Consider the following 25,775-nt stretch of genomic DNA (forward strand, 5'->3'; position numbering starts at 1 on the left):
GGTGTCGATGATGATATGCCCCATGAATTTGTAACAGAAATAACAGGCAGTCCAAAAGAAATGACAGATTTGCATTTTATGGGGATACACCCATCAAAAACATAAGCAGTCATTGTCGGTTCTCGAAAGTTACTACGTGTGAGCAACAGTGCTCATACTCCACCTCTGCTAATCTACATATATATAAAAATGAATGTTAGTTTGTATGTATGTCTCGAATGGACTTAAAAACTACTGGAGCGATCTGTTTGAAAATTTCACAATTTGTTCTTATTACTACTGGGGGGGTTTAGGAAGTGGCTTGAACAAAATCTGATGGGTAGTTCGGCGTAGGGGGTGAGAAAGGTGAGAAAAAAGAAAATGGGGAAGGTAAGTAAACCGCATGGCAAATCTGATCACTGGGTTGCCTAAAAGTCCAAGTTCAGTCCCCATTGCATAGGAGGTGAGAAGGAATGAAGAAAGAAAATGTTGAAAATGACAGAGATTATGGGTGTGAGAGAGAGAGAGAGAGAGAGAGAGAGAGTGTGTGGTGTTTTTTTTTTTTTTTTTTCAGCGTAGCTCTCAACCAAACTAGATACACATATAACTTGCTATCTGGAAAAATTATTGTAGGGACAAGAAACCCCTGGCACCCATAAAGAAAGGGGTGAAATGTAAAAATCCAAAAAATGACCAATATTAGAGGTGAGTTCATAGTCTTTGGGGTAGCTGAGATGAACCGTGACACTCTGGATGCCGTTTGAGCCAAAGTTCACGGATCCAGACTTTGGAATTCCTTACCAGTCAGTGTCAGGGACAGTGACTCATTAATTCAATTCAAGAGATCTTGCCAAGATTACCTGTTGAAAACTACCGACTTACATGTGCACTGTACAGCTGAGTGTATGAATGGCGATAGACTCTGTTTTTCCGGTATACGTAGACCTAGTGTATAGTTTTGTATTACGTACATATATTCTGTGTATGTATGTATTTGTTTGAGCAGTATTATTTCATATTGGTTAATATAGATTATAATATTTTAATTCCTTTACAAATGTGAGTGACAGTAATAGGGTGTGTGTTAGCATAATGTAATTCTACTAAATTATAACGTAATATATTTGCACAAAAGTAATGTGAGTGTGGTTAAGTGTAGGAGAGGGCCATGTGCCCTAACGTTGCCACTTGAAAGAAGACAAATAAATAAATATATAAATCAATCAATCAATCAATCAATCTTGCCAGACTGTTTTTTGGTGCTCTCATAATTTGCAAGAAATATAACTTTTTGGACTTGAATGCTATTACAATGAAGCAATCATAAGTAGTATACTACAAGGTGTTCATTAAGTCACTGCACTCAACATTTCTAAATTCTTTTGTTCTGAAGTTGTGCACAAACACATCTAGTGTTTGCATATAATTTGTTACACATGCTTTTAGGTGAAGAAAAGAAAATTATACTTTGATACAAATATTCTGGGTAGTTGAGAATAATAAATACACAAACACTCCACTAACTTGTTTCCTTCACATTCCTTTCCCACAGTTTTAGTTCACAAGAGATGTCGGAAATGACAGGCATAATTTTACATGCCTACTCATGTTTTGCAACACTTTTTTTCAAAATTGCTGGTGTAATTTCTGCAATACATTTAGAAATTGCTTATTGAGTTCATGCAATGAGTGCAGATTGTGCCTGTCCACTCATTCTTTTAAGAAACCCCACACAAAAAAGTCTAGAGAAGTCTAGTGTGGTGAACGGTGGTGTCACAAATTTCTTCAGATAATTTGATCCCCCCAAAAATTGTGCAGCATGACAAATGGTGCCATCTTACTGAAACCAACTGTAGTGCTCATCCTCTTCCAATAAAACCATAAACACAGTATCTCTGTATACAGCACCATAAATGTTGTCAAAAAAACTGAGTTCAATCAATCCTTTGTGATATGGCACATATGGCACACTGGTCACCATTTTTTTTTAAATCCTGAATGAAGCAGTACTTTACGCAAAGCATGCTAATTTTTAGTTGCCTAAATTCTAATGTTCTGTAAGTTAATGTAGCCATTAAGATGTAACCCTCTTTCATCTGTAAAAAAGGTTCAGAATAGCTACATTGTTGCTAGTGAAGGTACAGGACCACTGGGAGCAACAGCGAAGTTTCCCTAAATCTGGTGGCTTCAGCTCCTGGGGGTGTCCTCGATTAGATGAGGTGTAGCTTGGCTATCTTCAGCGCTTTATCCCTTTCAGACTTGAAAGGAAACTGGCGGTGTGAATTTTTTATTTGTACGTCAAACGTGACTAAAATGCTCTTAAATACATATATTTTTAGTTTATTCTACAAAATAAAAATTAACATCTGCAAAAAATAAAAATCACCTCAGTGCATGTGAATATACATATGTACATGATCAAATGTTCTATTTTACAGCGTAGAATAATTTAAAACTATTAAAATCTTCATTCAAACACAAGTAAACATTACATTTTCTACACTGAGGATGAGTTTTGCTTTTACAGCCCTTTTGGTGGCAGCACTCAGCACTCCCGCATGCATTGCTTGTAGGGAAACCAAGCCCGCTAAATTGTACGTATCAACATTCAAAATCTCATGGTATTACGTACAATGTTGTTAAGCTCACAATTTACGTTCGCTAAACAATTTACACACTTCATTGATTATATTCTGATATTCAGTAAAGCTTGTAGATTAATATGAATGCAATAAATATATACTTTAGGTATTACTGCTTCCCGCCATCTTGCCAATGAACTGTATTTTTAAACTCTTCTTCCTGCCCCCTATTGGTCAAGTGCTAAATAAAAAAAAAATGTGTCCTGCACAAGCACTGCAGTCTGGTCTAACGCCTAGAAAATGTCAAATAATCTCAGACATAAATAAAATATGAATCCGCACAATTGTGCGTACACGGTCTGAAAGGGTTATGTGAGGACCCAATTGATGCTCTAAGCTGTTGTGACAAACATCTTGCAGATTTCTACAGAGATCTTCCAGTTTGCTGCTAAACATTGTGAACAAAATTCTCTGTGATTAACTATGATTAATTCCACAACCAAGCTTGCCAGCTTATTCTATTGAAATGTGAACTTCAATTTTGAAAGTGCACTGACTTTATGACCGCTCTATATATCTGACCAGATTGAAATAACATTATTATTACTGTTATTATTATTGTACAAGTCATAAACCTCGTAAAATGTTATTGGATTGTGACTGACTTCAAAAAGCATGGTCACTTATTCAAAACTATCTCAGGATGCACATGCCATAGGAATGAACTCTCAAAATACATCACATTTAATTAATAAAGAACCCATATAGAGTGTCATTAAGATACATAATCCACACAAAATTAATTTCCAATGAGAAATTATTATTATATTAATGTTATTGGCTTTACGTCCCACTAACTACTTTTATGGTTTTCAGAGACGCCAAAATATTATCATTCACGTCACATTGTAGCTTTAAATTTATGTAAGAGTGTGTCATAACGTCCATTTTTTATCTAGTGTCAAGAAATCCAAAGTGCTCCATGATATCTGGTTCCAAAAATCTACTTTACTGCATTGAACATCATAAATATAAAACTCGTAGGTTGCCACAAGTAACTATTCCACAAGACAGCGTACAATATCCAATATCAACAGGATGAAAGCTCATACAAAATCATCGCCTATCATCTAGGCACAACCAAATAGAGATAACTCAAAAATGGCACTCAGTCAAAATAATTATCATTATTATTTTGTCTTACTGATGCATATTATGTAGATTATTATTATAATAATTATCAAATCATGTGTTCTCACATCGACTATAAGTGAGATTTATTGTAGATAAACATCTAACATCTTTCTCCATGAGGTAATGTGACTTATAGAAGATATTACCCAAATTTATAACTCTGAAATAAATCATCAATGAAATAAATGAAACAGTCAGGCAGCAATAGAATTATTCACTAAATTTTATCCAGATGACTGAGATATTGTGAAGATTATGTATTGGCAGATGTGGCTCCAGTAAGAAGCTTGTATAGTAGAAGCCAGGATAACAACCACTGCAGACGTGCAATTGCAATTGCCTAATTGCAAAAGTATTTCACGATAATGGGTGGGAAGTATATGAGAATTGAAATGCTTAGCTGAAAATTGTAGCACAAGAGTAGATATTCTAGCCATCGATAAATAAAGAAATTTTTCTGTAATATTGGACCCAACCGTACGTCTAGAATCAGGCAAACAACAGCCGCATGATGTGCACTCTGAAAAGCAGGCAATCTACATTCCAGTATCCAATTACATCATGGAGAAATATCATGTAAACTCAGTCACCGTTTACGGATTGTTAGTGGGTGCAAGAGGTGCGATACCGGGGATGATGGCCAAGTTGTGTAAGAGGTTTGCCCTGAAGGAAAGCTACCTTGCCACGATTGCTGAGGCGGCTGTGCGTGGGTCCGTGCTTCTTTTAAGGAACCATTTATATTCCAAACATAAAAAGTGTACAATATTGTGTCTTATGGCAAACCTGTTGAGGGCCAGTTTCCTAAATATATAACGGGCGCCAGGAAATGATCTCCGCAGTGCCTACCTGCTGCTGCATGAGCGAACATCAGTAGTTTAGGTGGCAGCACGGATTCATATCTGTCACCCTCGCTGCCGAGAGGCCAAGGTCAACAGGATAGCAGTACAGGGAAGGCCACCACAGCTGTGGGCTGTCTAAATCATCAGTATGTATTGCATTAAGTGAACATTCAGATAGATTTTTTGAATAGTGCAACAGGATATAAGCAGTAATGTTCACTACTGAAGAGAGAGCTTTTTTGGTTGAACACGCTTTTCGCGAAGGCGTTCGGTTTACAGAAAATGTAAAACTAAAATTTCAGGCGCAGCTTCCTAATTCACAGTGTCCAAACCGGGATACCGTTCGGGATTTGATAAGTAAATTTCCTGTGACTGGCTCAGTTCACAGTGTATCCGGAACAGGCAGGCCTACGGTTTTAAGAGCCGAAAAAGGATTGATGAACTTAAAGTGAATATCATTAATTACGTGCAGTCCATTATGCAAGACACTTTAGTGAAAGTCTTCGACAATATGTGTAGACGTGTTGAAGTCTGTCTTCGAACACAAGGACAACACTTCCAGCATCTGTTATGAATTGATGTGAGTACAAAGTCTGTTTCAATCAATCCATCAATCACTACTGATCTGCATTTAGGGCAGTCGCCCAGGTGGCAGATTCCCTATCTGTTGTTTTCCTAGCCTTTTCTTAAATGATTGTAAAGAAATTGGAAATTTATTGAACATCTCCCTTGGTAAGTTATTCCAATCCCTAACTCCCCTTCCTATAAACGAATATTTGCCCCAATTTGTCCTCTTGAATTCCAACTTTATCTTCATATTAGGATCTTTCCTACTTTTAAAGGCACCATCCAAACTTATTCGTTTACTGATGTCCTCCCATGCCATCTCTCCACTGACAGCTCGGAACATACCATTTAGTCGAGCAGCTCGTCTCCTTTCTCCCAAGTCTTCCCAGCCCAAACTTTGTAACATTTTTGTAACGCTACTCTTTTGTCGGAAATCGCCCAGAACAAATCAAGCTGCTTTTCTTTGGATTTTTTTCCAGTTCCTGAATCAAGTAATCCTGGTAAGGGTCCCATACACTGGAACCATACTCTAGTTGGGGTCTCACCAGAGACAAATATGCTCTCTCCTTTACATCCTTACTACAACCCCTAAATACTCTCATAACCATGTGTAGAGATCTGTACCCTTTATTTACAATCATATTTATGTGATTACCACAATGAAGATCTTTCCTTATATTAATACCTCGGTATTTACAATGATCCCCAAAAGGAACTTTCACCCCATCAATGCAGTAATTAAAACTGAGGGGACTTTTCCTATTTGTGAAACTCACAACCTGACTTTATCATCATACCATTGCCTACTGTCCATCTCACAACATTATCGAGGTCATTTTGCAGTTGCTCACAATCTTGTAACTTATTTATTACTCTGTACAGAATAACATCATCTGCGAAAAGCCTTATCTCTGATTCCACTTCTTTACACATATCATTGATATATATAAGAAAACATAAAGGTCCAATAATACTGCCTTGAGGAATTCACCTCTTAATTTTTACAGGGACAGATAAAGCCTCACCTACTCTAATTCTCTGAGTTCTATTTTCTAGAAACAGAGCCACCCATTCAGTCACTCTTTTGTCAAGTCCAATTGCACTCATTTTTGCCAGTAGTCTCCCATGATCTACCTTATCAAATGCCTTAGACAGGTCAATCGCGATACAGTCCAATGACCTCCTGAATCCAGGATATCTGCTATATCTTGCTGGAATACTACAAGTTGGACTTCAGTGGAATAACCTTTCCTAAACCCAAACTGCCTTCTATCAAACCAGTTATTAATTTTGCAAACATGTCTTATATAATCAGAAAGAATGCCTTCCCAAAGCTTACATACAATGCATGTCAAACTGACTGGCTTGTAATTTTCAGCTTTATGTCTATCACCCTTTCTTTTATATACAGGGGCTACTATAGCAACTCTCCATTCATTTGGTAAAGTTCCTTCATGCAAACAATAATCAAACAAGTACTTCATATATGGTACTATATCCCAACCCATTGTCTTTAGTATATCTCCCGAAACCTTATCAATTCCAGCTGCTTTTGTAGTTTTCAACTTTTGTAACTTACTGTAAATGTCATTGCTGTCATAGGTAAATTTGAATACTTCTAATACTTCTTTAGTATTAGACACCTCCTCTATCTCGACATTATCCTTGTAACTAACAATCTTTACATACTGCTGACTGAATACTTCTGCCTTGTGAAGATCCTCGCACACACACTCCCCTTGTTCATTAATGATTCCTGGAATGTCCTCCTTGGAACCTGTTTCTGCCTTAAAGTACCTATACATACTCTTCCATTTTTCACTAAAATTAGTGTGGCCACCAATTATGCTTGCCATCATGTTATCCTTAGCTGACTTCTTTGCCAGATTCAATTTCCTAGTAAGTTCCTTCAATTTCTCCTTACTTCCACAGCCATTTCTAACTCTATTTCTTTCCAACCTGCACCTCCTTCTTAGTCTCTTTACTTCTCTGTTATGATATAGTGGATCTTTACCATTCCTTACCACCTTTAAATGTACAAACCTATTTTCACATTCCTCAACAATTTCTTTAAACCCATCCCAGAGTTTGTTTACATTTTTATTTACCGTTTTCCACTGATCATAGTTACTTATTAAACAATCCCTCATGCCTGATTTATCAGCCATATGGTACTGCCTAACAGTCCTAATTTTAACCTCTTTCTTTCACATTTATTTTTAATTACCACAAAAACAGCTTTGTGATCACTAATACCATATATTACTTCGGTTTCTCTATACAGCTCATCTGGTTTTATCAGCACCACATCCAGAATATTCTTCCCTCTAGTTGGTTCCATCACTTTCTGAATCAGGTGCCCTTCCCATATTAACTTATTTGCCATTTGTTGGTCCTGTTTCCTGTCGTTCGCATTACCTTCTCAATTGACATTTGGTAAATTGAGATCACCCGCTATGATCACGTTCCTTTCCTTATCGTTTCCCACATAGCTGATTATCTTATCAAATAATTCTGAATCAGCATCTGCGCTATCCTTTCCTGGTCTGTACACTCCAAAGACATCAAGTTGCCTATTATCTTTAGAAATGAGCCTTACCCCTAGAATTTCGTGCTTGTAATCTTTAACTTTTTCGTAGCTTACAAATTCTTCTTTCACGAGAATGAATACTCCCCCTCCTACCATTCCTATCCTATCTCTATGATACACCCTCCAGTTCCGTGAGAAAATTTCTGCATCCATTATATCATTTCTCAGCCATGATTCAACTCCTATTACAATATCTGGTAAGTATATATCTATTAAATTACTTAATTCTATTCCTTTCTTGACAATACTTCTACAGTTGAGCACTAACAGTTTTATGTCATCCCTACTTGATTTCCAGTTCCCTGTTTCCTTAACACCGCTCCCTAGGCCACCCTGTTTCCCTGAATGTACCTCCCTTCTAAACAAATTTCCTAACTTGCATGTACGACTGCGGTTTATGTGAAGGCCCGTGCTGCATTTACCAGATCCCACACATCCCCAACTATGTTGGTACTTATACCCGCTTGTCTTACGTTGTTAGTATCAACGTGAAACACTACCTTCTCCTTTCACTCCTCCTTCTCTTCTACTTTCCTCAACATCTGCCTTAACACGTTGAGTGCCAGACCGAATTGCATAGGACTGCCGTCTAGTGCCGCGAGCTAATAACATTGTGTTACTCCCTGGTGCCAAAACGTTCACAGGCTTAACCAAGCAAATGATCGCTGAAATGACGTTGTATTTATGATATATTAGGTCAACTTATTATGTATATTAGGTCAAATATTACGACCCCATGGGGTCGTATTGATCATTACGAATTGTACACGAACATGCGCCCCTATATGGGGTCGCACTTATACAGTAGTTACTGTTCCGACGCTCGTTCGTACTTACCTTTTCCTTTGCAGGGACACGTTATATGCTGTTGATTATGAGAGATGTGTTAGCTTGTTCATATTGGAGCCATAAAAATGTACGATCCCCGATTTTAGGTCAGGAAATGTTTGTAAATGGCGATCTTCCGATTTTAGGTTAGGAAATTTTCATATAAAATGTTGTTATATAAAGTAGTGAAAATCATGTAAATTTGGTTAATGAGGATGTAACAGAATATTATTATAAGAAGAATTAGTAGTTACGGAATATTGAATAAGTATATAATTTTATTTGTATAACATTTTAATTTGAGTAAGAGAACCTAGCAACGATGATTGTGCAACATGTGAAACCAGTGACTGTATCGTTGAAGACGGTCATAATTGTTGCAACAGCTGGCTTGGAAACCTGAAATACAGCGGCGATGTGTATGCTGAAGACTACTTTATCAATATGGAAGAACGTGCTAGATCGCTATTTACTCTGTACTGGGTTCAAAATTACTGTAACTAAATACTTCGTTTACATCATTGTCCGACTTGTTCGATATGTAATAGATAAGATGTAATAGATAAGAAAAATGTTCCACCGATCAATACATTTATTGTGGATGAATTACTACACTAGTACCGGTTTCGACCTATCTTGGCCATCATCAGCTAGTACACAAATTTACAGTCATTAGATGAATTACAAAGAAGTTACTTAAGAGCATCCGGATGTCTGATAAAAAATGGAAGTAAAATATATTGCAGTATGTTGCGTTAAAATGGCTCTGATTAAAAGTAGTGATGGTTAGAATAAACTAAAACCTATTGATTGAGCATGTTCGATATATCGTCCAGACTATCTGCACTAAGTATTTTACTGCTTGATTTACTAGTAACGTCTTAAAAATGAAAATGAAACTCACAGCACTGCACAATTACATAAACAATCTGTGCGCGAGGTAGACATTGATTTTGCCACCCTACAAAGCACTCATGATGTACCCATATGGGGTCGCGCCAAAACAGGAATTGAGGAATGGAAGGTGAACTATAAACGTACTTAAATAGACGACCAGCAGATGGCAAGAAGAGAACTTATACAGCTTCGAAACACATACTTACTGTGCACCCAAATGGGTTCGCACAGTTCTCGATTTAGAACGAACGTACGACCCCATATGGGGACGTGAAGTTCAAAACCTTGACTACTCTCACGTACCCATATGGGGTCTCTTGGCACTCAACGTGTTAACCTAATTCATGGATAACACTCTACTCTGGTACCCTTTCCTCCACACACTTTCCCGACTTGTCTAACGATAGAATCCCCCATGACCAGAGCCTCAACCCTACCCACGTCATTTGATCCCCTCCCCTCCTAGTCAGTCCTATCTTTCCTGACAGCTGCAGAATCTACTTCCTCCTCCGTTTTCTCCATCCCATGACCCTGTTCCATCTGTCTTTTCCTATCCACTACTCCACATTTCCCTTTCCTACCTCTTCCTTTCTCCTACTTCCAAACTTCTAGGCAACAATGCCCTGTTCCTCATCTTCCCTCGGTTGTTCTACCTGCAGTGACTCGTACCGATTTCTCACCGACACCTGTCCTGAATTTTGATCCTGAAAGGAGCCCTTAGTCTGCAATCTCCTTCCCCTTTAAACATTAGACCACCTGTCTTCCACAATTCCCCCCTTTCCTTCCAATCCCTCTATTACACCTACTGTATCCTGTACATTGTTTGGAGGCCTACTTTCCTTCCTGTCCTCAGAGAGAAAATTATCTCCCTCAAGCTCTCAAACTCCTCCCTCATACTCCTTAATGGTTGTTGTTTGTTTTGTTTTGATACAAGCGGCAGCAACCGTGCTGCCAACTTAACTGCTGATGACTGTGACAGTAATAACAGTATTGAACCTCCCCAACAACCTTTTTGGATTGGTATAACAATTATAGAAATTCGTGTCAACCGGCTTTATGCTAAAGAACTCTTATTATTTCACGTAATGCGGCGTTCGCTCCTGCACTGAGGAATGTGCAATGTCTCCACTTAGCTGCGCATACGCTGGGAGCTCGCTGGCGAGACTGCTCTGAGCCGGCGTGCTGAAGCGTTAGTTCTGAACGAGAAGCCATGATGTGTAGAACTGGAAACATTTGCCGCGCGATGGCGTGGTATTTTGCACTAAAACCTGGGTGAATTTCCCTTTAACGGGAATCTTTCCCCGTCGAGCTTGTGGTTGACCTACCATTTTCTGTAATTATCTTATTTTTGGTGAAAGCTTCTTCTGGATTCTTCGTGGAGAGATTAAGTTCAGTAGCCTCGGAGTAAAAACTATCAACAATGACCAGGTATGGATTTTCTAAATTAAAGTGTCTGGAAAATATATGTACCTGTGCAATTATTTTCTCATACCCCGTGAAGAAAAGTTTGATGTATGCTAAAGGTACTTTCATCTGGAGGAGCGTAATAATAATTATGATATCATCGAATTCGGACTTGGTGTCGTGAGAGCTAATGTATTTCAAAAGATGGGTTCTTCTAACCAATTATTCTTCAGAGTGTGGAAAATGCACGGTAGACTGGTTTCAAAAATTTAATTTTAAATTTAATAATTTTCATTTTTGGCCCGTATTGTAATATTTTCTTGTGAACCAAAGTGGCTTTTCCAAGGTATTGAGCTTATCACCTTTTTCTTTCTGGGGTTTCCTGTCTGTAATTCTGTGTACTTTTCTGCTCTGTTTGGTACGTTTTTTTTTTTTTTTTTTTTTGTCCGGGGGTTTTCTGGATATTTTTCCTTGTTGCGGTTTCTTTTCCTCCTCGCTCGGGAAGGAGGCTTTGCATTGTTTTGGGTTACTTTAGCAACGGGTTGTTGAATGGATTGTTGTTGGGAATTGGATTGAGTGAACCGATACGTATGCTTTGCGTTGTTCTCTGTTAATATTTTTGGTTTGGTGTATCTTGTTGATGATATTTGAATTTCGTTAATCCATTTTCGCCACCCTTTAAAAAAAAAAAAGAACTTTCTTTTCATTTGGTTGCGGCGTGTGTGTAAATTTCTCTGTTAAATTATTACTTATCTTGGGAACAGGTGGTAATGGTATTAATTACTTGAGGTGACGAAGACGAAGTGATCTCCTTAGCATCTAGCTGAACTGTAATTATGTTTACTGGAACTAAAAGTTTGCTTAGTTTATTTTATACCGGTGATCGATCACATTTTATATTAGTTATTAGTAACTTCTGGTAGAAAGGTATGGAGGTCAACATTTTCCTTTTTTTTCCTCTGATTTATTGGTTGCAAATCTTTTTATTATTAGCAGTTAAATGAATATCAACATATTTTCTGATTTATTGGTTGCAAATATTATTATTATTATTATCAGTTAATGGATATCAATATATTTTCTGATTTCTTGGTTATTATTATCAGTTTATCGATATCAAAATATTTTCTGATTTATTTAGTTGTAAATTACTTTACTATTTAATTTAATTTAATTCCAACATGATATCAAATTTATTTTCTGGCAACCATTTTTCTTTTCTGAATTAATCCTAGGTTTTACTAAAATTTGACTTCAGTTAGGGTTCCTTTTTTTACTTGGAGTTGTTACATCTCATTCAGTACCAATTCGAGTTATTTTATGTTACCAAGGTGGTGTTTTTCATTCACCGTTTTAAATGGAGCACTGCCGCTGTCTCTTTTCATAATTGTAACCACGGCCTTAAGCCGCTTCCCTTCTCTGTTTCCGGTAAGTGTGTGATTTTCTCGTTTTGGTTATTTTTGATGTATTATGTTTGTTTTTGATGGTGTTTTCTCTCTCCTTTTCTTGTATTCGCTGTAACTCCCTTCTGGGGCGAATGCACTACCAACCTTCTCACCTGGGAGCATTTCTCCTAGGCGTGTATGGTTTCTCTGCCCATCGTCCAAAGGGCTGGTTTGTGGCCTGGAGGACGGTGTCAGTCAGATGCCACCTCGCACAGCAGCACGTAGTCGCTGCGGAGAACATTTCCTGGCGCCCTGTATATACTGTAAATAAAACATCTGATCTCCATCTGCACATGGTAGAAGGTACAACTATTATCATTATATAAAATATCTGGAGAATCTAATGAAATAATTACTTAAATCGGCACATATGGCTTAGGATATGATATTTGGATGAAATACTCTACAGAAAAGAGAGAGAGCAAAAGATGGCATTCAAAATATCTGGCCACATCTTACTTTAACTTAACTTATCAGTCAGACTCCAAATTTTCAACAATATAAATTAATAAGTTAATGAGTTGACTTATTTAATCCCATCTCGCGGTGAAGGATGGTCATCCTGGGATTGATGACTGCAGTATTTTAGGTCCTGTCGGTATTAGTTCTCATTGTTTTATGCTGTCATGGTGCTGGATTCAAAGTCACTGGCGAAATCCATATTCAGTCGCAATCATTCCAATATTGAAATACGAATTCTTCTTCAAGCAGAAGCTGTTTTTTTTAGTTTTTTCATGAAATACCTGAAACTTGAATGATGTTAGAACAAATACTAACAACTGCTAACTATGTGCAGCTTAACACAATACATAACTTAGTATGTGATGCTCGGTGGAGTCTACGTCATTCTCAATCTCTGGGTAAGTTGATTAGTAGATGAATCTGTGATAAGTGAGAGTGAGCACATGGAATCACATTCCTTTAATTAAAATTGCAAGTCATGTGACTGATTGAAGTAGTTGCTAAAATAATAATTTAAATATAAGTTAAATAAACCCAAATAACGTATCATATAATTCAACACTAGTTGAAATTGTGTCTATTTGATTTAGAAAATTGTTTGATTTATCATCCTTTAATTAAATAATTACATACACATGCAAACAAATGTCATTAGCCTTCCAGATGGAGTACATTGTCTTCGAGGCTAGGTCAAGATATGGTTAATTTACTGCAAGGTATTCATTCATTGTAAAGTGTGTCTCTTGAAAGACAACAAAGCTGATAGGAGTTAAACTGGATCAATAAAGATAAGGTTGACTTGGAGGTTCATGCATTTTAAAAAACTTGTCTGACGGGTTTCAAAGCAGCAGGTTGTGAACAATCATATCTCGCATCACAGATAGAATACTCTAACGATCAAAGCACATCTCCAACCTAAAGATGAAAACTGTCATTGTATATATAGGTCACTGTTACACAATTACTGATATCTCTTTGTGAATGTTTTCATAATTAAAACAGTTTAACCATCATGTGACCCTTTTCCCAGGGCAACCTACAGAACCGTGTCAACCCTTCAGAGGCGCAGATCTTCTGGCTGGCGTTAATCCTCTGTCCTCTTCTGTGGGTAATATTTTTCCTCACAGCTCTAATTGGACTTTCATTGACATGGCTGGTAAGTATTTGAGAAGTCAACCTTTTTAATATTAGAGTTGCATGTTTGTTGATAGTTGAAATACTTTAAAACTGATACCTCTAATATTTTATTTCAAATTATTATATTCTTTCTCCCCCGCAAGTTTGATGTGCTGTCTCTCTCGTGTGTTTATACTTTCATTGTACTCATTGTTATAAAGGTGCTAGTAATACAGACAAGTGTGTTTGCAATGACAAGAGTATCCTTAATTTTTCAAATTTCTTAGTGAAATTTTTAATAGAAATATAGTGTCCTTATTTTAAGAACCTCTTGGAGTTTCATTTCTCTGTTTGGTGCAATACTAGTGGATATATTTTTTTATATAGTCTCTGTAAATTGAGAAAGGGTTTGGCTTTTTAATTAATCTTATCATATCTGCCCAAATTATTTTTTGGTGGAATATTGTAAAATTTTTCATTAGCCCAGTTGTTTGTAACCTAAACAGATTGGTTAAGATGATTTTAGGCTTCATTAACACATTTTTTCTTGAGATTTTCCATGTTGACATACGCTGAGTGGCCAAAGATTATATGCAAATTTGGGTTTCCGAGGTCAGTAGTATAAGAAGTTGTTACAATAAAAAAGTCACCTTTCCAGTACATAGTAATCCTTTATATTTAGGAAAAAACCATTAACAGATATTAAAATTAGGACATGTTTTGCTCATGCTTTGTGAACATCATCAGCCAGAATAACCTAATTCAAGGTAGGTCAGGGCCCTGATGCCAGTACATATAATGTAAAAACGTCTAATAATTTTTGATTTTTAAATTGTTGTAATTAGTTTTATCATTGTATTAGACGTTTTTACATTATATGTACTGGGATCAGGGCCCTGACCTACTTTGAATTAGGTTATTCTGGAAATGTAGTAAGCAGTCTGGCCTATGCTGACGATTTGGTCTTAATGGCAGATTGTGCCGAAAGTCTGCAGTCTAATATCTTGAAACTTGAAAATAGGAGCAATGAGTATGGTATGAAAATTAGCCTCTCGAAGACTAAATTGATGTCAGTAGGTAAGAAATTCAACAGAATTGAATGTCAGATTGGTGATACAAAGCTAGAACAGGTCAATAAATTTCAAGTATTTAGGTTGTGTGTTCTCCCAGGATGGTAATATAGTAAATGAGATTGAATCAAGGTGTAGTAAAGCTAATGCAGTGAGCTCGCAGTTGCGATCAACAGTATTCTTTAAGAAGGAAGTCAGCTCCCAGACGAAACTGTCTTTACATTGGTCTGTTTTCAGACCAACTTTGCTTTATGGAAGCGAAAGCTGGGTGGACTCAGGATATCTTATTCATAAGTTACAAGTAACAGACATGAAAGTAGCAAGAATGATTGCTGGTACAAACAGGTGGGTACAGTGGCAGGAGGGTGCTCGGAATGAGGAGATAAAGGATAAGTTAGAAATGAACTCGATGGATGAAGCTGTACGCATAACCGGCTTCGGTGGTGGGGTCATGTGAGGCGAATGGAGGAGGATAGGTTACCTAGGAGAATAATGGACTCTGTTATGGAGGGTAAGAGAAGTAGAGGGAGACCAAGATGACAGTGGTTAGACTCAATTTCTAACGATTTAAAGATAAGTGGTATAGAACTAAATGAAGCCACCGCACTAGTTGCAAATAGAAGATTGTGGCGACATTTAGTAAATTCACAGAGGCTTGCAGACTGAACGCTGAAAGGCATAACAGTCTTTAATGATAATGTATGTATGTATGTATGTATGGCTGATGATGCTCACAGAGCATGAGCAAAACATGTCCTAATTTTTATATCTGTTAATGGTTTTATCCTAAATATAAAGGATTATTATGTATTGGAAAGGTGGCTTTTATTATTGTAACAATTTCTTATTCTGAATTCCAATACGGCTTTATAATGAGATTTACAACTTGCAATGAGGTCAGCAGTGTCGAGGATGATTTTCAATAGCGCAGAGAGAATGTTACCACCCACGTAAACTGCTGCACGGGAAGACCACGGGTGTTTAACAGACGGACATCACATTGCATCCGCAGAACCATACTGGGCGCTTGACGGGCTACTGTGACTCAGATCACCGCCCAGTTTGGGAGTTAGTAACCCATTTCTACCAGGATTGTAAGGAGGCAACTGCACCACATAGGCTTCACCAGCCGACGACCAACTCGTGTCTCTTTGCTGACACCTTGACACAGAGCTCATCGACGTGCATGGGCCCGCGAACTTCGGCAATGGACCATGGAACAGTGGCACCGTGTGGTATGGTCTGATGAATCCCGGTTTCAGTTGTATCGAGGTGATGAGTGCGTTAGAGTGTGGTGTATGCCCCATGAAGCTATGGATCCTATGTGTCAACAAGATCCAGGCGGGAAGTGGCTCAGTTCTGGTCTGGGTGGCGTTTTCATGGTTGCAGTTAGGCCCCATTGTCCGGCTACAGGGAGCGCTGACATGTGCACATTATGTGGACATTCTTTCAAGACCATCTGCATCCCTTTCTGGCCCTAGAGTACCCTAATGGAGATGCCATGTTTCAACAGGACAATGCACCATGTCACTGCTCTGTGGTATTCGGCTCCATGGCTAAATGGTTAGCGTGCTGGCCTTTGGTCACAGGGGTCCCAGGTTCGATTTCCGGCAGGGTCGGGAATTGTAACCATCATTGGTTAATTTCCCTGGCACGGGGCCGGGTGTATGTGTTGTCTTCATCATCATTTTATCCTCATTACGACGCGCAGGTCGCCTATGGGTGTCAGATCAAAAAGACCTGTACCTGGTGAGCTGAAACCGTCCTGGGATCTCCCAGCACTAAAAGCCATATGTCATTTATTTTTACCATTCTGTGGTGGCACGCAGTTGAAGTTACGACCGTGGATTGGCTCTCCAGATCCCCCAATCTTAATCCAATCAAGCATTTATGGGATGCTGTCGATGCTGGTGTATGCTCCATGAACCCCGCACCAAATTCACCAGACCAATTGTGGGTAGCAGTGCGAGATGCGTGGGTCCAGATCCCTCCAGAATGATTGCAACATCTTATAAGAGCCAATGCCTCTCTGTATTACTGCCATTTTGAGGGCTCGCGGAGGAGTAACTCGTTATTAATATCACATTCAGTGTCTTCCCATGACTTTCGGCCAGTGTTATGTAAACAGTGTGGAGCACGGTAGGCCTAGGGTAAAAGAGATGTTCAATGAAGTTACATTTCTTCTCATTGTAAGCTTATGTGAATGTAGTAATTGAGCAGTTAGTAAATACTAGTCACATAAATGTTAAATTAGTGCAATAAAAATGACAACATACGGTACATTATTTAAAACATAACTCAATTTAGAATGCACAATTTTAGTACAAAAGGAAAATGAATGTATGGATGTTTGTTTGTTTGTTTGTTTATATTACTTGTTATAAACAAAATACCAAATTTTCAGCAAGTATGTTCACTCGGCAATAACAAAAGCGCATAATTATGAACAGAACTTCCGAACTGTTTAGTCTGCATTTTGAGGCTACACTCTATTTTTAATAGGTCTATTGTAACTTGACTGAAATGCCTCAAAGCAAAGAATGTGGTAGCCAACATTACATTTCTTGTATTTTTTCCTGGCTGTTGCCATTTTGAGGGCTCGCGGAGGAGTAACTCGTTATTAACATCACATTCAGTGTCTTCCCATGACTTTTGGCCACTTGCTTTTCCCTTGTTTTGAGGTAGTTGGATGCCCCCTCAAAACACACTTCTGGGAACACATGTGAGGATACTTTCATATTCGGTCTTCCTGCATTAGGATGCGGAGCAGCGCAAGATTGAACATATGCCCTAACGATGTACCATGCAAAGCCGAGCAGGTCTAGATTCTCCTCTTTACCCTTTGGGTCAAACAGTAAATCAGAAGCCAGTACTATTTCTTGTTTTTGATGCTGATGCAGTAATAAGATACATTTTGATCCACTTGATCGATGCCCCCCAATATGCGTATTATATAAAATTATACATGCTTGCTGAATTACTATTATCTACTTCTTTTCAGCATTGTTCCCTCTTCTGACATGTCCTACTGCCACTATATCAGACACAGTTGAGGCTACCATAACAACATTATCATCATCATGATCATTGTAGCACATGAGCATGATACCTGAGTTACGTTCTATTAGCTGGTGGTAAATACAAAGTTTTTTGATACAGATATGAATTTCAGGAAGTAGAACATTTTCCACTCAGTTCTGGTATATGGTACCTGTACTTTTGTGATCTTTCTCCTGTAGCTTTTCCAACAACCGAAAGGATTTAAAATAATTATCGAAGAACAAGCTGAGTTGAATGATTTCTTGTAGTTCCGAAATTCTGGTATTGTGTATCTAGTAGCATGTCCTTGGTAACGTTCTCCGTGAACTAGATACCTGAGATGAGTCGATAGAGCCCAGACCTTATACACAAAATGTAGTGGTTTGCCATGAATGTGTTGCTTGGTGCTGTGTCTTCCAAAATAGGGGACCATTGACTTGTCCACAGAAATATGCATATCACCAGGATAATACCATAGCCAGCATTCATTTAGCATAATCCAAACGGCACTAATTTTTCTGAAACGTTCATTGCAGTCTAGTTTTGCATTGTCGACAGAGGGCGGTGCATCACAGCACGGCGATCCTTGAGCCCAATTAGTGGGGTAGGCTGTGGATAGTACACTCATGGCTTCCACGTTTCTTTGAATTTCTTTGCTCACTGTCAGAAGCAGAACTTAACATGCCCTGTTGAAGGCCAATGCAATTTGGCTGAAAGCTCTGCTTCATTAAATAAGTATAGTGGCTTTAATCCAGTATTCATTTATTTATTTACATTATCTGAGGATTTCTTTAAACCGATCGTGTGACATGCTTACCCCAACATGATGTACATCTTCCAGCAGTTTCCCAATACATCCTTGTCCTGGCCATCACACACTAACAGGAGAAAAAAACAATAATGCCAAAAATCGAAGTTCAGTTTTATGCAACAAAAATGATGTATTAACTTTTTCAATAGAGCACTGACATTTTCTCTGAATACCAATAATAATAATGTTATTTGTTTTACGTCCCACTAACTACTTTTTAAGGTCTTCGGAGACGCCGTCTCTCTGAATACCAAGCAAGTGGCTGCATGGTTTGGGTAATGCAGCTGACAACTTGCGTTCAGGAGGTAGTGGGTTCAAACCCCACTGTTGGCAGCCCTGAAGATGGTTTACCATGGTTTCCCATTTTCACACCAGACAAATGCTGAGGCTGTACCTTAATTAAGGCTACAGTCGCTTCCCTTCTGCTCGTAGCCCTTTCCTATCACATCATCACCGTGAGACCTATCTGTGTTGCTACGATGTAAAGCAAATTGTAATTGTACTCTGAATGATATATCAAGTACCTCCTTGTCAAAGAACAGTTCAAACAATTTGGTTTGAAAATGCTCATTGTGTAGAAAGCTCTTTTGAATAAACTCTATGTTTGGTTGGTTCACAATGTCATGATTTTCTCACATGCTGTTTTGGTTTTGCTTATTATTTTTTTGTTTCTTACATGTGGGTTATCTGTCTTTGGAATCATTTGAAGATGTACACAGTATTGGACTAGCTGTTTCTTCGCTAACATGACTCTCTTAATTTTTACTCTGTACACCATCCTGCATATGGATTGTACCATTTTCAGTTAGTTTTGTACATACTAGTTCATCATCAGCCTGAAGCTGATTGCCAGAGAGACTGTTTATATCTCCACACGACTAGTCACCATCGCTATCCCACTTACTATAAAAAGCCTTTTCAGGTGGTGCTATGAATGTATGAGCATCTAGGATGTCTTCTGATTCCTCCACTTTATTAACCGTCTGCTGGACAGTCAATCTGAGAAGAATAAATGAAAACTCGGTATCAGTACTGAGGTAATCGTCTTTGCGCCCATTGTTGACATATGCCAATGTGGAAGTTTTTTTAATGCTATCAATATACTATAAATTAATTTAAAATTTCTTAAATGCATGTTTCATTATTACATTTAACACAACAGTCCGATTTTACTAATAAGAGTAACAACATTGTAATAAAATAATATTCGACTCGACGGAAGCATCTTCCTCTTGGCTGTATGTGGCATGATATTTCACACCCATTCACTTGATTAGGCATGAAACTAAGTGTGTTGTGTATTTGTGTTGTATTGAAAGTGTCAAACAATGAACTGTACGAAGTACACCTCAAACCCACACTGGTATTCCTCTAACTTACTTTCAACTACTGATTGGACCCTCCCTTCCAAAATGCCAGTGAACACCTTGCCTAGTATATTGATCAATGAAATACCTCGATAGATGTTGCAATCCTTCCTGTTCCATTGCTTATAGATAGGTGTAATTACTGCTTCCGTCCAATCAGAAGGCACCTTACTAGCATTCCATGATAATCTTATTACTCTATGAAGCCGTTTCATCCCTGCCTTCCCACTATCTTTCACCATTTTAGGTCAAATTTCTATTCCTGCTGCGTTATGACAATTACAAAGGAAGAATTAAAAGTGTTCTCCTAATTCAATACAAATCATAATTCCATTATTAGATGGAGCAATAAAATTCAAACATGTTTTGACTCGTTTGAGCCATCTTCAGTGAAATGAAAGGGGGGGGGGGGTGAAAGTAATCTACATAATACAAGCTAAAAATGTGCTAAAAGCATAATGAAGGAACAAAAGAAAAAACAAGAGACATGACAGAAATAAAAATAATAACAATATACAATATTTACATCACTAGATGGAGTAATAAATAACTCGGCTGAGACAAATTCAGTGAAAAAAGTTAATGTAAAACATCAAAAAATCCAAAAAGTGTGCTAAAACTAAGAAGAAAATAAAATAAATGATACAGACGGAAACGAAACAATAAGTGCTAATGGTGAGGTTACGGACCTCTTAGTCTAAAATTTTTTAGTTTGATGAACAATTCAAGAGCAAGACGAAATCACTGTTGAAAATTCAGGTAATGGAGTTTATTTACCATCCTTTCCACTTCATCGAGCATAATTTCAGCATCATCATTGCTCTTCTCCATGAGCTAGGTTGTTCACAACATCAAGAAAGATTTCCTTTTACGTTGAGAAGATTTTCAAAATACAATATTTCTTCCACCTGTCCCATGATTCCCTGGGATCTACACTGCTTACACCTTGTTTACCCAGAACACTTTTTATTCCCTTTTTCCTTCCCTTTCTGATATTCTTTAGTAGCGTCCAGGAAGGTTTCCCTGTCGCTTGACCTACCCTTTCGTGGTTATTACCAAAATCTTCCCATTACTTCTTCGTGGATTCATTAGTTATTTGTTTCACTCTGTTTCTTTCATCTGCGTACACTTTGCATCAGTCCATATTTGGAGCCATTCCTGATACACCATCCTTTTATGTTTACAAGCTGTCCCACACTTCATCATTCCACCAGGATGTTCATTTTCCCCCATTTTTATATTCAGTTGTTCCAGGCATTTCCATGCTGTTTCTACTACAGCATCCCTGAATGCCACCCATTCTTTTTCTATATCCTGAACCTGCTTACCGTCTATTGTTCGAAACTTTTCACTAATCGTAACTATGAACTTCTATCTAATTCCCTTGTCCTGGAGATTTTCTACCCTTATTCGTCTGCAAACAGTTTTCACTTTCTCTGTCCTAGGCATTAGTTCACTAGAGATCAGATAGTGGCCTTATTAGCTTCCATATGTTCCCTACATTTACCCATCGCCTTATCATATCCTTCAGTTCTGTTTCTAACTCTCGCATTGAAATCACCCATCAGTTCTATTCTATCATTGCTGTTGACCCTGACTACGATGTTACTCTGTGCTTCACCCTCGTCTGCACCTTCACCTTATTGAAGCTGTTCCAAGTGAAGTAGGAAGGCTGTTATTGAAAAGCAAAAGAGAACTTGTCTGCAAATCTTTGTTTACAGGAAGTAAGGCAAATTTGCCAAGTTTTGGAAGGTGATCCCTCAGTAGATGTAGATATAAGTCCATGTACATTACCTTGCTTCAACGACACTCCTGTCATATCAATTGATCTAGAGCGACCTTTTTCTGCCGTTAAATAAATGTATTCTGTCTGATGGGTGACAAGAGTTTAAGTTCTGAAAATTTGAGAAACCTTTTGTGGTGATGTGCAGTTGTGTACATCTATTTTATTCGAAAGGACACTGTGATAGAAACACTAGATTGTGAAGAATTATCTTTCAATAATTTATTATGTATGAAAATGTAGTCTATGTTATCAATGTATCTAATAAATTATATATTGCCGGGCTGAGTGGCTTAGACGGTTAAGGCGCTGGCCTTCTAACCCCAACTTGGCAGGTTCGATCCTGGCTCAGTCCGGTGGTATTTGAAGGTGCTCAAATACGACAGCCTCGTGTCGGTAGATTTACTGGCACGTAAAAGAACTCCTGCAGGACTCAATTCCGGCACCTCGGCGTCTCCGAAGACCGTAAAAGTAGTTAGTGGGACGTAAAGCAAATAGCATTATTATTATTAAATTATATATTTTATAAATTAGCTTTTAAAGAATTTTAGTGCCTATTTTGCATGTTCTGTCCTTTCTCTGCCCATTTTAACAATTTTAAGTGTCTAAACATCCAAACTCTAATGGTAAGTAACACCATCAAGTATGTGATTCTAAAAGTTCATTATTGCAGAATAAGCGCTGTGATGTTCTTTTATTATTCATTGAAAGGTTCTATTCTTGGTGGAAGATGAGTCTATCCCACTGTGGTAGCGTTTATTACTGTACATACATGTGTAGCAAGTACCAGTTTGATTGGCTGAATGAGAGCCATTTTTGTGTTTACTTCAACTAACAGAAAAGTAGAGTTCCACAGTTAATGCTTTCAGGTTTACTGGTGGACATAAACTGGATATCAGATAAATTTACAGAGATATTGAAGACAGTTAAAATTATAAGTTATCAGGTAGGATGAGAGAAATACCATTCACTTACTGACTTTTCCACAAAATACCAAAATGGGATTTGAATAGAAAAGAACCTCTAGGACATTCTTTCTCTCTCATCCTATCTGTACATCAGGATTTTATCATCATCCCCAGAAGGGGAATAATCCTAAAGAGAACAACAGTGATGTTAATATGAGAGGTTACATTGGACTAAGAATTGACTGATAGCATGTTTTATGTAATTACTTGAACATTTTGCAAACACAAAGGGGCCTTTGATATTTTACTATCTCAGTTAAATTGTAATTAAGTTATATGGTAATATCTTAGCAGTACCGTCAGCCAGGCTTGAGTCAGCCACTTTGTTGTAATTACAATGAAACATTTACAGTATATTATTCCTTTAATGAATTCTAGACCCGACTTCCATGTACACCGTTGAAGCATAGGCGTCAATCAACACTTTCCATATGGCGGGAGCAGCCAGCGATACGTAACATTGTTAGCAAATTACAAATATCTTACTTTGAAAACGTCAGTATGAATAAGTCTGTCCAACTTTTAGTAATATGGCATGGTTGTGTTTATCATACATGAACATAATTGTTATTAATGATTCCAGGTGTTGTCAGCTAACAACAGTAACAATAATTACTTTTATTTCTTATAAGATGGAATTATGCAAAGAAATTCAATTCTCATTCTGAGTTAGCCACTTCGCTATTTTTGTGAACGAAATGGCGCGCTTTCTATGTCTCATGCAAGCTGAATAAATTGCTCTGTTTTAACAACATTCCATGCCATAGTGCACATGGAAGACGTGTATTCACACTTTATAACTGCAATTGAGGAAATTAAGGAGAAAAAATTGTCCACTAGACAAGCTGCCGAAAAATATGGTATATGGTATCCCAAGGTCAATGTTAGTGACCTTTGGACTATGTTCAGGATGTGTGATGTGTTGCGAACAACCAGGAAAGCTGCCTGTATTCTTGGTACAGGTTCATCTTCTCTTTCTACGGGGTTCGCATAGTAATCAATTTGTGCAAAACAAACTGTACACTGCCTACAGTGGCTGGGAAGCAACTATGCGAAACGAATGAGAAATTTGTGCATTCGCACCGAGCATTACTTCTGTCTCCCACTTCCCACTTCCCTTCCCTTCCCTCCTCTCCTCTGACACACAGCAACAGCCAGCAGCTGGATCTCGGGCATAGCAAATATGGCAAGTTCGTCAACTTGAATTTTGCGCCCAGAAGTAAAAAGATAGCCTCATTTTCTCGAAAAGAAATATTTTCTCTGCCAATCCGATTACACCATCATTCTTAACATAACACGAAGAGCATCCCTGATTTTTTTTGTCGGTATAGTTCTGATACCCTGCATGGCAAGTGTGAGTCATACATAGGCAACACCCAGTTTGAATTCCATAATGGCTTTGGCTCCATTTGCTGGGGTGCAGGTTTTGATGCAAAAATGCATAGATATGTCTATGGATGTATACACTTGTTTTATTGATTACAAAAAAGCTTTCCACCATGTGAAACATGAAACATTGTTGCATATCCTACATAATATTGGTCTCGATGGTAGAGATATCAAAATTATTGCCAACCTGTATTTGAATCAGACTGCATCAGTTAACCTCTTAACATAGCAATTATCATTCCAAGTAATAAACTCACTCTGGTTCCATATTGACTTCAAATATCGAAGATAAAATTCTGAAAGAATTCAATTATATTAGGTCCACCTATTCAGTACACTTCTGCCATTTATTAAATGGTCTGTTTAAAAGTTACATAGCTGTTTAAAATACCTTGGGCATGTTTCAACCTAGCTTAGAAATCATCATCAGTTTCCATTGTACTTGTTGAATATATTTTAAATATTGAAGCTATGTACATTTTAACATAAACTCCCATTGCATTTGTTGACTATATGTTATCACGGATTTTTATGTATCACTGTTTTTGTTGTATGTTTTCTTCTTTGTTATTTTGCTGATGATTAAATTTAAATTAGGTACCGATCAGTGAGCGACATTCCCATGTATACTCTGGTTTTTATTTTACATAAATATATTGCCCCCTGCTTAGCAGGCATAGCTCAGCCGGAGAACGAGAGTCCCGAGGGTGGACCGTTCGTTGTCTGGCTTTACTTATTTTCGAAGGCAGGGAAAGAGACAAGGACTGGCGACAATAACACAAAAATATAAAACAACAGATTCTGACATTTATTATAAACTAACACACTTAACAATAACAAATGAAATTAACAATCTTGATGAGAAAATTATTTTTCTTCTCCGCCAGTTCCTTTTAATTGCACATAATCTCCACTATCTTGGTCGGCATTAGTTATGAATGATGAAACTGGATCTTCGCAGATGGTCTGGAACATGTGGTAAGTTATCTGCGCGTGGTCGCTATCTCCCCATGTCGGATATCGCCTACATTTTAGCAGAGCATTGTAGCCTCGATGTTCCAAGTAGAGTTGTGGCAAGCTTCCTCTTCACAATGTAGCAGCATCTTGAAATTCTCGTTCCAACACGTGGTGATTTTCTTCCTTCTTCTCGTAGAGTAGAAGCTGAAACTGACAAACAATTTTAAGATGTGTTACACACACACACACACACACGATGAATTTAATGATGGAAAAATATGTAACTTGTTTTTAAGAAATCTGCCAGGCTCGTTGATCCAACTATTAGTGAAGGGTGACTGATTTTACTGCCAAATAATTAATTCAAGAAGTGACAGTCTCAGAGTGGACAGCAAATAGCATGTCGAAGTCCACAGCATAAGAACACGTCGAAGTTCGCAGCACAAGAGCACAGCAAGAAGAGCAGCCAGATAAGAGAGCGTTTCTTC

General features: G+C 37.9%; 1 protein-coding gene across 2 annotated transcripts in view; it reads left to right on the plus strand.

Moving 5' to 3' along the window:
• LOC136858600 (uncharacterized Golgi apparatus membrane protein-like protein CG5021) overlaps window positions 1-25,775 on the plus strand; it is a 106,768-nt gene that overhangs the window by 64,606 nt on the left and 16,387 nt on the right. Inside the window, exon 5 of one of the 2 annotated variants that reach the window (XM_067138276.2) lies at window positions 13,818-13,943. In XM_067138276.2, coding sequence (XP_066994377.1) covers window positions 13,818-13,943 — 126 coding nt within the window. The remainder of the gene's footprint in view (window positions 1-13,817; window positions 13,944-25,775) is intronic. The other variant, XM_067138277.2, reaches the window with a different exon arrangement.

Source organism: Anabrus simplex, chromosome 1 (assembly GCF_040414725.1).
Source record: "Anabrus simplex isolate iqAnaSimp1 chromosome 1, ASM4041472v1, whole genome shotgun sequence".
In the NCBI taxonomy this organism is placed as follows: Eukaryota; Metazoa; Arthropoda; class Insecta; order Orthoptera; family Tettigoniidae; genus Anabrus; species Anabrus simplex.